Source organism: Diabrotica virgifera, chromosome 7, assembly GCF_917563875.1.
Source record: "Diabrotica virgifera virgifera chromosome 7, PGI_DIABVI_V3a".
Lineage (NCBI taxonomy): Eukaryota > Metazoa > Arthropoda > Insecta > Coleoptera > Chrysomelidae > Diabrotica > Diabrotica virgifera.
The window spans coordinates 126,445,696-126,460,437 of NC_065449.1; the positions used below are offsets into that span (position 1 = coordinate 126,445,696).

The following is a 14,742-nucleotide window of genomic DNA, read 5'->3' on the forward strand; positions in this document are numbered from 1 at the left end:
AACAGTATAGGAACTTTTGATAGGAAGAAGTTTGAAGAAATAGTGGGCAAACAAATAATAGATTCATTTAAATTGGGACCTATTTTGGATCCGGATAGTGATCGTTTTATTATTTACAAACTGTGGAAGCAATTTAATTTGGAAGTTTCTCGGACACATCCTCCTGAAAACAATGACGATGTTTTATATGATGATATGTGGAGTATACGGGATAATGCTGTGATTGAAAACAGCAGCAGTCAACTTCTGCCAAATTCCGACAAAATATTAATAGAAGTGATAGAGCAACAAGAAATTCCACAAGACGATAACATCATAGACATCATGAATATTCCTATTATATTTAATAGTGATGAACTAGAAACCTCTAATACAGTTCCTGAACCGGATGGTACAATTGCTAATTATTTACAATATTTTAATACACCAGAAAGGAAAGGTGTGAAACAGACCGATAGATCATCTTTTATACTTTCTTCAACAATGTGGAGAGAAACCCAGGACAAAAAAGAAAAAGAAAAACAAAGAAAAATCGAGGAACAAGAAAACAAAAGGCGAGAAAGAGAAAATAATAAAAAGAAGAGAGAAGCCGAAAAACAAGAAAACAAAAGCCGAGAAAGAGAAAATAAGAAAAAGAAGAGAGAAGCCGAAAAACTTGATAAAGAAAATCAAAAGTTTAAAAAACAGAAAGAAATCAAAATACAAAAAAATAAAAGAAAGATGAAAAATAATTTAAATGAAAGCGGTAAAGTCCACATTTTATCAGAGATTAAAATTAACAAAGATCTGTGCTCTGAACTAAGTAAAATTGAAAAAGTAAAAAGAAACTTGTCTTTTGATTCGGTGGAAGCTAGCATATCCAAAATTGCGACTCCAAATGTAAATTCATTATCTTATCAGTCTTTTGACAACGAGCCTATAAATAGTGGTTTGTGTTTTTCATGTGTACTTAATATAAATTTGACATCACTTGGTATCAAATGTAATTCTTGTACTAGATCTTATCACCTTAAATGTATTGAGAAACATGCGTTGCACAAATCAAACGTTAATATTTTTACATGCAAAACTTGTTTAAATAATGCCAAACATATATAAAAAATTTACCTTTTTAATTTAATTCATTAAAAGGGTAAACTGAAACTTTAAGCTAACCACACGTAGATAGGTAGGTACTTCATCTTCGATTTAAAAAACTAAGAAAGTTAGGGTTTGGTTCATTTTAGTTAGGTGTGTAAAATTTTTTAAGAATCTCATTTGTTCTGTTTAGCTTTGGTATCGACAATATTATTATAAAACTTCAATAATTAGACATTTTGTTTGTATTTTCTTCAACTTAACGATTATATCGATAGGGCCAATAACTATAATATTTGATGGCCAATATCTATTATCGGGGGGCCAATAACTATATTTATTTGGTGGCCAATATCTATATTTATGGGGCCAATTACTGTCAAACATACAATACTTTAAAAAAGATTTTTTTTCTATTTTATAAATGAAAATCAAAAATAAGCGAAATGAGATATAGAAACTCTATAAACTGGTCTAGAATTTGATATAATATCTTTGTTGCTAAAAAATAATATTATAATTTCTACAGCTTCTTTAAGAGAAAGAATGGCTTAAGAGGCCAATAACTATATCGCTTACCCTAGTTCAAACGACCCGTGACGTCACAGAGTTTAACTATGTGATTCTGTTTATGGTTATATTTACGTATATTCTTCTTCTTCTTCTTCTTTAGTGTATTGGCCTCCACCTACTTGGGTATTTTTTCAGCTCGTCTTCGGGGAATAAAGGAAAAATATTTATATTCTAATGACATTTATCGTATGTCGTTGTAATAATATATACCAGTTTATTGAGATTGAAGTTTGATACAGTTTTTGAAGGAAAGGAAAGAAGGTTTACTATTGAAAATAAAACCATTTTGTAAAAGTACAAATTTTCTATGAATAGTTCAAACGATCAAAAACACTTTTAACGTCACATAACTGTATTTTTTACTGACGTTTATAATGTCTAATTTAAAATTATATATACAATTGGTGTAGAATGTAAACATACAACCGTGTGACGTCACGACGCGTTTTGGGGTGGCTGGTATAAGTTGAATTTTTAGTCGTCTTTAGGGGCCAAACGAAAGACAAACAAAACTTTTTTATTTTTGATACAGATTCTAAATTATGTTCTGTTGTGATTTATACCATTGTTTTCGAATTTAAAATTTTATGCAAGTTCCCTATTGCTATGTCTAGGAATGTGGAAAGTCTGTCTCCACCATGGAAGCATGTATGTTCCAATGAATAACCCCATTGCTTCTGGGCTCCCAAAATGTGCTTTTCTTCTTTTTTTAATACGCATATAAATGGCATACATGGCACAATTATTTTTTTCTGATAAGAGCTCCGCAGTGAAATAGAATAACTACTGCTTTATAAATAGAATTTGTAAACATAAATTGTAAATATACTCTATATATGTATACTGTAAATATATACTGTAAATAGGTATAAACCACGATTAAGGATATGTATAAAGAAAACGATTTTTTTTTAATTTCTACTAACATGGTTACAATATAAAAAAATACAGGATCCTTTGTAAAAGGTATATTTAAAAGACCCCAATTAGGTTACATCACAAAACAAAACGTTTTCGGATTAACAAGTAATCCATCATCAGTGTTAAGTCAATAGCATGCATGCGTTAGCCACCAAAAAGTTATGGGTAAAAACCTTTTAAAAGTTGTAAGATCTTAAATGATACATACTACTAGTGATGTAACGAATGTCATTTTTTGAACATTCGCGAATACGAATGCGAATGCGAATATCTGCTACCGACATTCGCGAATGCGGATGCGAATGCGAATATTTAGTTTTTCTTTAATTTGTTTCTATTTTTGTAATGTTTCCTAAATTTATAATAAAAAGTTAATTGATATCTAGTGTAAATCAATCTGAATCTTAAGCTTTATTGCATAATACCAAATAATAAAAAAAGGTGAAGGGATAATGTGATTATACAAGGTTAAGTTCTATCTATCTATTGCCCTTCATTTGTCCAAAGTTGAACGTAGGCCTCCTCCTTATTTTTCCGCTCTTCTCGATTCAGTGCTAATGTTGTCTATATGGTCCCTGCGCATCTTTTTAGGTCATCCGACCATCTCGTATGTGGTCTGCCCCTTCCTCTCTTGTAGCCCCAAGGTCTCCAGTGAGTTAACGCTTCATTCCAACTTCCGTCTCTTTGTCTACTGTTGTGTCCTGCATATTTCCATTTGAGAGTAGCTGCATGTTTGAGGTTAAGTTACCTTTTAAAAAAGATGAGAAGTGAATAGATTTTGATTTTATTAACCTAATATTATTTTAAAATTATTTTTTTTCTGGTTTTCATATTCGCAAAACATTCGCACAAATTTCGCGAATGCGGATGCGAATGCGAATATGCAAAAACATGCGAATATTCGCGAATGCGAATGCGAATACGAATATTCGTTACATCACTACATACTACATTTTATTTCTTTTTTTTTTCTACTAGAAATAAAATTTGTGTTACCCAAAGAGCCATGGAACGCTCAATGTTAGGCATTTCTCGTCGGGATCGAATTACGAACAGAGAATAACACGGAGAACAGGAGTGACGGATGCCATAGAAAGAATTATGACCCTAAAGTGGAACTGGGCTGGACACATAGCTAGAATGTCAGATAACAGATGGACACAGCGAATAATACACTGGAGACCAAGACAAGAAGCATATCGAAGTGGAGGTCGTCCGCCAACCAGATGGTCTAATGACATCAAACGGATCGACAGAAACTGGATGCAGACAGCACAGGACAGAAATGCATGGAGAAGACTGAGGGAGACCTATATTAAGCAGTGGATAGATCCGGGTTGAATGATGATGATGATGATGACATACTACATATTATGATAAAATAGATGGATGTTGCAAATATTCCTGGATATTACCCAGGGCAACACAGAACTCTAATCCACGTGGATGTGATATGAAAGGGATGAACCTCACACAACAAGAGTTGACACTCAATTTTCAATATGTGAGGTTCATCCTGACAACAAGAGTTGAACTTAATTTTGAATATGTGAGGTTCATCCCTTTCATATCACGTCCACGTGGGTTAGAGTCCTGTGTTGCCCTGGGTAATATCCAGGAATATTTGCAACATCCATCTATTTTAATCATAATGTGTAGTATCATTTAAGGTCTTACAATTTTTAAAGGGTTTTTACCCATAACTTTTTGGTGGCTCACGCATGCATGTTGGCTTAACACTGATGATGTATTACTTGTTAATCCGAAAACGTCTTGTTTTGTGATGTAACCCTTCTTGGGGTCTTTTAAATATACCTTTTACAAAGGATCCTGTATTTTTTGTGATTTATGGTATACAGTGAATTTTACAGGAATTTTATTTTGCTCGTGGATGGTTACAATATGGTTATTTCTACTGTTAGAATTTAAAAAAATCATTCTTTATCATAATTCTAACTTAGAGGTCACCATAGAGAGTTTTATTATTTGTATTTTTTCAATTAAAATGTTATTTTTGTTGTTGTAGAGAATCAAGACTGTACATTATCAACGACCGACTGTACTGCATCAATGCAAAAATACCATATAAAGAGACCTAAAAGGCCGCCTAGTAATGATGGACAAAGAGAGATTTGTGGATACAAGAGGCACAAACCATATACTGGAGTAAAACCAGAAGTCAAGGTATGATAATTTTTGACAAATTGCAAAACATGTTTCAAAAATCAAATCATCAAAGTTTTTTTTTATTATCTCCCTTTATTGACAATCAGATATAAAACAAACATCTATAAGTAAATTTGTTGGTCTTACATTAAATTAAATTATTGTAAATGTGGTGACGTGGAGAGGTAAACATCCAGCGATGTTTCCTCAGTTACCTCTTAGGTCGAAGGGCCAGCTTCTTCTGAGTCTTCTATTGTGGACAGGTTGCGGTAGTGGATGAAGTAGTGGATTAGGATGGTCTTCTAGTTTGTTGTGGTGTTTTCTGTTGTTTTCTCGGATGACTTCGGTTACATATGGAATTTTTAGATCTGTGTGTAGAGTTTGGTTTGATACATACCATGGTGCATTAACTATTGCTCGAAGTATCTTGGATTGCGCTCTCTGGATAATCACAGTATTGGATTTGCTAGCACAGCCCCACAGTTCAATGCCATAAGTCCAGATTGGCTTTATCACTGCTTTATATATTAGCAATTTGTTTTCTATTGAAAGGTGGGATTTTCTTTTCTTTGTTATATGGTGTTTCCAGTTGAGTTTATTGTCAAAGTGTAGCCCTAGATATTTGACTTAAATCATCGAAGTAAAAATTTTTGACAAATTACTAAAATCTTTTTGTTTTTATTGTAATGATACTATAATCATTTAATAGTATGTATATTATGCAACGAGCATTTAATGATGGTCAATATGAATCGAGTATGAGGGATACGAAACGAGCCGCTTAGCGGCGAGTATCGTATAGAGTACGAGCTTCATAAGGATAATTAAATTCAAGTTGTATACACGATTTTTTCTATGATCATTCACAACCAAAAATATATTCAAATTTATTAATTTTGTAACGCAGACAAATTAAGTAGTTTGTCAGTTTGTTTATATATTAACAACTGTCAAAGTGTATATATTTGACTCGCCATTGGTCACGTGCGTGTGCCACCTTCATCGCGAATGCCATATCGCGATTCTATTGGTTAAAAATCTGTATCGTAATGAAAATCTGTATCATAATGAAGTTCATTATGACATAGGTAGTGAAATCATAATTGATATATGAGAATAGAAAAATAATATTTTGAATGCCTGTTTAACTTTCTTCTTCTTTTTCTTCTTTTCCTGTTTTTCTTCAACGGTGCCTTTCATTCTGTCCCTAAATTGTCATTCCATCTTTTCCTTGAGCGTCCTATACTTCTTCTGCCTAAGGATGACTTGTCCCTGGCTATTCCACTCTTCTTTTCTGTTCTTTACCCAGGTATTTATATTGTCTACCACACATATGCGTCTGATTTCCTCACTTCTTATCCTGTCCTGTAGTCCTTTTCCAGCAATCCTTCTTAAGATCTTCATTTCGTTGGTCTCCAGATGTCTTTGTGTTTTGCTTGTATCTGGTCTTGTTTCGGCCTAGTAAGTCATAACTGACCTAATAACTGACATATATTCGAGCCTTTGTTTCCACTCTTAGGTGTTTGTTTTTCCAAATTATCGTTCTACTGGCTTTAATTATTTGGTCTTTTACCTCTTCTTCGATATTGTTGTCGGCTGATAGATTAATTCCCAGGTATCTGAAAGTCATTACTTGTTGTATAATTTTATTGTCTAACTCCAATTTGCATCTCATTGGTTCTTTGGCTATTACTAAGCTTTTTGTTTTTTGGGCTGATATTTTCATATTCATTTCTTTTGCGTTAATGTTGAATTCGTGCAGTAATCTTTGTAGGTCGTCTTCGCACTCTGCTACTAACACGGTGTCATCAGCGTAACATAGTATTTTTATCTCTCTATCGCCCATTTTGTACCCTCTGTTTTTCTTCACTTGTTTTATTATTGCATCCAACATGATGTTAAGAGGGCTTAGTGAATTTACTTGCCTGATTCCTGTGTTTGCTTCTCTGGGTTCTGTTATTATTCCATTGGCTTTCATTTCTATTTTATTTCTTACATATATGTTTTCTATCAGTTTTATGATATCCGATGGTAAATTTTTGTCATATAGTAGGTGTATCACATCTTTTAATTGTATTCTATCATACGCTTTCTCGAGGTCTATGAAACAGAAAAGGCTGGCTTATTATATTCTAATGATTTCTCCGCTATTTGCCTTATCACAAAAACTGCATCGTTACATGATCTTCCACTTCCAAATCCTTGTTGTTCATCCGATATATTTATGCACGCCATTATTTTCTCCATCAGTATTTTTGTTGTGAGTTTCAGTATAGTGCTCAGTAAATTTATCCCTCTATAGTTAGGGGAAAGGGAGGCACATTCAACCAGTTCGGATATTATTATATATATAAATCCAATTTTGATCATAGCTGAACAATATTAAACACAAATGGAAAGGATTAATGGGTAAGCAGCTGAAATAACGGAGCCAAGAGTACTCTTTTTTCAATATCAGATATATTTCGGTATTGCTTTTATACTATCATCAGTGATTGCTACAAATGTGTTCAAAGTGAGTTGCTTTCTGAAATAATTTAAAATGTTATTGAACTTACAAAGTTGAGATTGCGGCTCTATGGTTAAAATTTTTGTAAAAAATCTTCCAAAAGAGGAAACATCAAACATGTTAAAATTTGTAAAAACACAAGAAAAAAACAAAACATTTAAATGGGACAAACTGTAACAATACATATTTAAAAAAAATTAATTAAGTAATAAAATCTTTTGAATCTTAAGAACCAAAACATTGGGTAGGTACAACCAGTAAGTACTTTTTTATACAAAAAAACTTGAAATTAAAGTGAATTGGCGGTAATACTAAATGTTATGTTCTATGTTCTATGGTAGAAACAAATGTTAGTTGACAATGACATAATGAAATTTTGTTTTGTGGTTTTATTCACATTCACCCAAACCTAACCTTACTTTTTTCCACTTAAAAAATATATCCTCATTCTTAAATGCAGATATTCAAGAAGGAAAGAAATACGAAAAAACCTACAGCTTTTATTCTCTTTAGTTCCTTCATATTCATCAGAAACCACGGTGTTATGATGTACCTAGTTTGTTTGCATTGAATTCTTTATCTAAGTAAAGTAAGTGTGAGTAAATTACAAAGTGGATGATGTCTGATTTTTTGTTTATAGTTAACTCAGTCTCAGAAATAAAAGCCATTTCAAGAAACAACCTTTTAAAATAATTGTTTTCCACTGCCAGAACCTTAGTTTCTGTATAGTTCATTAGGTGATCATTTTCATGAACATGCATGGATAAACTACATCTGTCTGGATATCTCCTGGCATCACTCTTGTGTGACGTTATACGATCTTTCAATCGTCTCGAAGAATGGCCTATGTACTGCAAATTGCAATTTGTGCAAGGTATACTATACATATACACTATATTTGACATATTGTCTTTCAAGGTTTTGTCTTTAAGTTTTGGGAAAACTGACTTAATTGCTACAGCTGTTTTTGTAGCAAACTTAAAGTCACCAACCGAGTTGAAGATTCGTGTCAGTTTTGGTGTTACATTATGTATGTAAGGTAGTATATAATATTTGGTGGATATGGATGTTATGGCTACAGTATCAACTTCTTGAACAACAGTGGTAGTGTTTACAGGAGGAAGGTTTTGTGTAGTGTTAAGTGTAACTGATGGTGTGCTGAACAAAATTTTCTTCAAAAGAGATGGTGGATAGCCATTATCTAGGAACAACTGGTATAAGATTTTTAGGTTTTTTTGTTGTAGTGATGTATCTGAGATTTGTATGACCCTACATTTCATTTGTTCAACTAAATTTAATTTTATGGAATGTTTATGGTAGGACATATAGTTTAAAAACCTACCTGAGGCCATAGATTTTCTGTACCAGTCTACTACTATTTTGTTATTATTTGAATGTATTAGCTTTGTATCTAAAAATGGGGCAGAATGTAATTCATCTTCTACCTCAATAGTGAATTGAATGTAAGGGTCATAGCTATTGAAAACAAAAAGTAGTTCCTCTGTTGCATCTTTAGGTATGGCTAGTATTAGGTCATCAACATATTTCTTTATGAAACTCAACTTAAAAGATAAAACAGGGATGACAATGTCTAGCAAATCATCCATCACATAATTTAGACATCATAACAAAATAGTAGTAGACTGGTACAGAAAATCTATGGCCTCAGGTAGGTTTTTAAACTATATGTCCTACCATAAACATTCCATAAAATTAAATTTAGTTGAACAAATGAAATGTAGGGTCATACAAATCTCAGATACATCACTACAACAAAAAAACCTAAAAATCTTATACCAGTTGTTCCTAGATAATGGCTATCCACCATCTCTTTTGAAGAAAATTTTGTTCAGCACACCATCAGTTACACTTAACACTACACAAAACCTTCCTCCTGTAAACACTACCACTGTTGTTCAAGAAGTTGATACTGTAGCCATAACATCCATATCCACCAAATATTATATACTACCTTACATACATAATGTAACACCAAAACTGACACGAATCTTCAACTCGGTTGGTGACTTTAAGTTTGCTACAAAAACAGCTGTAGCAATTAAGTCAGTTTTCCCAAAACTTAAAGACAAAACCTTGAAAGACAATATGTCAAATATAGTGTATATGTATAGTATACCTTGCACAAATTGCAATTTGCAGTACATAGGCCATTCTTCGAGACGATTGAAAGATCGTATAACGTCACACAAGAGTGATGCCAGGAGATATCCAGACAGATGTAGTTTATCCATGCATGTTCATGAAAATGATCACCTAATGAACTATACAGAAACTAAGGTTCTGGCAGTGGAAAACAATTATTTTAAAAGGTTGTTTCTTGAAATGGCTTTTATTTCTGAGACTGATTTAACTATAAACAAAAAATCAGACATCAGCCACTTAAGTGAGAGTTACTCACACTTACTTTACTTAGATAAAGAATTCAATGCAAACAAACTAGGTACATCATAACACCGTGGTTTCTGATGAATATGAAGGAACTAAAGAGCATAAAAGCTGTAGGTTTTTTCGTATTTCTTTCCTTCTTGAATATCTGCATTTAAGAATTAGGATATATTTTTTTAAGTGGAAAAAAGTAAGGTTAGGTTAGGGTGACTGTGAATAAAACCACAAAACAAAATTTCATTATGTCATTGTCACCTATCATTTGTTTCTACCATAGAACATAGAACATAACATTTAGTATTATCGCCAATTCATTTTAATTTTAAGTTTTTTTGTATAAAAAAGTACTGGTTGTACCTACCCAATGTTTTGGTTCTTAAGATTCAAAAGATTTTATTACTTTTATTACTATATATTTATTACTGGTATAACACCAAAACTGACACGAATCTTCAACTCGGTTGGTGACTTTAAGTTTGCTACAAAAACAGCTGTAACAATTAAGTCAGTTTTCTCACAACTCAAAGACAAAACCTTGAAAGACAATATGTCAAATATAGTGTATAGTATACCTCGCACAAATTGCAATCTGCAGTACATAGGTCATTCTTCGAGACGATTGAAAGATCGTATAACGTCACACAAGAGTGATGCCAGGAGATATCCAGACAGATGTAGTTTATCCATGCATGTTCATGAAAATGATCACCTAATGAATTATACAGAAACTAAAGTTCTGGCAGTGGAAAACAATTATTTTAAAAGGTTGTTTCTTGAAATGGCTTTTATTTCTGAGACTGAGTTAACTATAAACAAAAAATCAGACATCATCCACTTTGAGATTTACTCACACTTACTTTACTTAGATAAAGAATTCAATGCAAACATACTAGGTACATCATAACACCGTGGTTTCTGATGAATATGAAGGAACTAAAGAGCATAAAAGCTGTAGGTTTTTTCGTATTTCTTTCCTTCTTGAATATCTACATTTAAGAATTAGGATATATTTTTGTAAGTGGAAAAAAAAGTAAGGTTAGGTTAGGGTGAATGTGAATAAAACCACAAAACAAAATTTCATTATGTCATTGTCAACTATTATTTGTTTCTACCATAGAACATAACATTTAGTATTACCGCCAATTCATTTTAATTTCAAGTTTTTTTGTATAAAAAAGTACTGGTTGTACCTACCCAATGTTTTGGTTCTATAAGATTCAAAAGATTTTATTACTTAATTTATTTTTTTTAAATGTGTATTGTTACAGTTTCTCCCATTTAAATGTTTTGTTTTTTTTTCTTGTGTTTTTACAAATTTTAACATGTTTGATATTTCCTCTTTTGGAAGATTTTTTACAAAAATTTTAACCATAGAGCCGCAATATCAACTTTGTAAGTTCAATAACATTTTAAATTATTTCACAAAGCAACTCACTTTGAACACATTTGTAGCAATCACTGATGATGGTATAAAGGCAATACCGAAATATATCTGATATTGAAAAAAGAGTACTTTTGGCTCCGTTATTTCAGCTGCTTACCCATTAATCCTTTCCATTTGTTATTCTTGACTGTATATTTAAATATCAAGCAGTAATTCTTGAGGATGCAGTCAATTTCTGGCCCACAAGATAAAGAAAACTCTTTGACTTACTGTCAAGCTTTCATCCTCTAACGACTAAGGTAAGTTCAAAAGTTGTGTATCAAATACCTTGCTCAGACTGTGATAAAGTTTATATAGGAGAAACTTCTCGTACATTGCACAGTAGAATAATTTCTCACAGAAGTGATATTAACACAAATAAATCACAAGCTTGTGCGTTAGCCGACCACTCAATTAATTTAAATCATACATTTAACTTTTCACAAGCGTCAATCCTACAGAGGGTAAAAAATGAACAGAAAAGGTTATTTATAGAAATGACACATATACAGAAAAATAAAAAATGTATAAATAGAAAATCCGATATAGACAAATTAAGTAACATTTATTGTTACATATTAGAATATCAACAAAAAAATTAGCACATCATAATCTGATTTTCTATCATACAATCCAACATCAAAATTTATATATACTTTAGACAAATTGACTGGACTAATTAAACTTAATTTATTTTTCATAGATCAAACTAATAAAATCTACTAAAAATTTATATTGTTACTAGTTTTACTTTCCTTCTACATAAAGTATATACACTTTATATATTTCGTGACATATTTCAAACATGACAACATAATTGAAGTATTTAATAGTATATTGTGCAACAAGTGCAGAAAGGTACTAATTTCTCACGAGTTTGAAAAGTTGCGGTACGAGCGCAAGCGAGTGCCGCAATTCAAACGAGTGAGAAATTACCTTTCTGCACGTGTTTCACACTATACTTTTTCTACAAGCACAGTTTTTCCTAAAAATAAAAATCACAATTTACAGACGACGATTAATTATAATAGGTACCTATGTGATAAATTTTAGACTGTATTTAATTAATACCTACTAATCAATTTAAATTCCTTATACCTAAATAAGTTGCACAGAAATCAGTTAAAAAATTAATGCACTGCCTTAATTTGTTTAAATTTAAACAATTATTACACATTATTGACATTATATTTATGCAGTCACGGATTTACACAAAACCTACTTCATTCGACGTCTCTTGCACAGGTTGCTAAATCCTTATTGGTTATTTGATAATTATAAAATGTTTAATAAGAATAAAATTGTAAAATAAAACAGTTGTAACATCCATAATTTAGTTTCTATGCTATAGTTAAATATAATAATTGTCTTATAGGTTATATATTTGTCTAAAGTTTAACCACGGATGTAAACAGAATATAACGTTACTCAGAATGCGGTAGTCCACGGATGTAAACAGAATATAACGTTACTCAGAATGAGGTAGTCAACTGTGCAGAAAAGAACTTTGCGGCACAGAAACGTCACTTTGCGGCACAGAAACGTCACTTTTCTGCACACTAATGTCAAATATCTTATACTGTGAGAAAATATCAAGTTTGCTAACATAAAACCGTGCAGAAAAGTGCACTTTGAATAGTGGTTGTAGAAAAAATGAATTTTTATATGTGCATGATTGTCCTTTTAGTAAAGTTCCTAATTTTTCCAATGTAATCTCACGACTAGTAAGTAATTAAGAAAATTGTAAGTACATAATTTTTACATTTGTATATTTTTGTCAACAGATGTCTTGAAAAATAATTAAAATAAATTCGAAAGCTTGACAGTAAGTCAAAGAGTTTTCTTTGTCTTGTGGGCCAGAAATTGACTGTATCCTCAAGAATTACTGCTTGATATATATATATATATATATATATATATATATATACGTCTTCATATCAAGGCGAGATCCGACTAAATCAAGGACAACCCGAGATCCACCAATAGGAAATTAATTATTGGAGTATATTGTTCATAAGTATCTTTATAATTAACATATTAATCATGGCACACTTAGAGGGGAAAAGATTTTTGTACTTAAATTTTTCTGATAAATTTACAGCGAAACGAGATCCGTAGCTGAAAAGTAAAGGGGAGAACTTATATACGAAATTTTAGATATTTACCGATCAACGCGAGATCACACACTGATGCCAGCTCTAAAGAGTATTAGTCGAGCGATTGGAGCTCGTGTTGTATTGTATATTTCCCACGATATAAAGATATATAGTGGGCGGAGTCAATGCCGGTAGCAACAGCGTTGTCTCGAATTCTTTATGTAACTTTTAAGTAGGTATCGCTTCTTTTGTGTCTTTAACGTCTACGATTGACCTTTCAGAAAGTCCCTTAGTTTTGTTACATACATAAGGGTGTGAAAAAAGAAAAAGAATACTTCACAAATAATAACCATTTAATAATGATAATTATTTGCAATACAATATTTTAAAACTATACATTAATATTCTTAAAAAACACTTACTACGAAACCAAAATGTAATTATTATATTCTTAAATAATACAAATTGTTACAAAATAATTATTTAAATGATTGCTTGTTTTAAAAATACATTACAAGAAAGTAAAAATTTTTATAAATATTATTAAAGTTTAAAAAATAAAATAACTCAATATGTAATTATTATTTGATAGTTAAAAAATGATTTTAAGTAAAATGATTTAAAAGATAAAAAGAAACACACATAATTTTCAGGGTCAACTCCTAATTGCATGAAAATTTGGATTTAGATTCTACCCATCCCCCACTTCAAAGTTGAATTTGTGCCGTTGATTGCTTTTACTTGGAGGGTGAAAAAATATACGTTTAAAATTAGTCCGGAAACAGATCTGACTAAGTTTAAGCAACTTTTGTTCTATAGAACAAAAGTTTTTTTTTTTAACTTAGGTACTAGGTTAATTCAGTAGTAGGTACTAGAGTCACTTGCAACTAAAAATATTTACTTTTCAACAAAAAAAAACACATTTTTCGGCGGTTTTTCGCAAATACTCAAAAAGTAAGTATTTTATCGAAAAAATATTCTTGGAAAAAATGTAGCATATAAAAAAAACGAAAAAATGGTATATTCTTAGTCTATAGAACCAGTAAAAGTAAATTTGTAGCTCATAAAGAAGACGATCATATCCTTCAAATTCCAAATCAAATATTTTAACGTGATACATAGTACCAAAAAATGAAGCTCTTTTCGGGGAAAACCCATTAAAATTTTTTTAAAGTGTTTACAAAAAGCTTTATTATATTTTATAAAAGTTATATACGGGTAGGAAAGACAACGGAACGAATTTTCGAACGTTTAAACAGACGACATTCCAGATTTACCAATTTCTGGACAATTGATCCAAAGGCTGGATTCTAACAACGAAACAGTTGTGGATTTTCAAGTTTTCAATGAGAGTCAGATTGAAAAAACATTAGTGACCTCGAGTATGATGGTTTGGAGAATTTGGCTGGTTATATCTGCCATAAATTGAAGGACTCAGTATTCAATCCGAAGATGTTTCAACGTACACGTGGGTTGATCATTTGAGTAAGTGTGGTTTATGTAAACCATCAGACACTCTCTTGTCATATATTAAGTAACTTGAGACAATTTTTCCTTCCACATGAATGGTG

General features: G+C 31.6%; 1 protein-coding gene across 1 annotated transcript in view; it reads left to right on the plus strand.

The window, feature by feature from the left end:
- LOC114345470 (aryl hydrocarbon receptor nuclear translocator-like protein 1) overlaps window positions 1-14,742 on the plus strand; it is a 602,711-nt gene that overhangs the window by 572,345 nt on the left and 15,624 nt on the right. Inside the window, exon 9 of the mRNA XM_050656946.1 lies at window positions 4,598-4,755. Within this exon, the coding sequence (XP_050512903.1) occupies window positions 4,598-4,755 (158 nt within the window). The remainder of the gene's footprint in view (window positions 1-4,597; window positions 4,756-14,742) is intronic.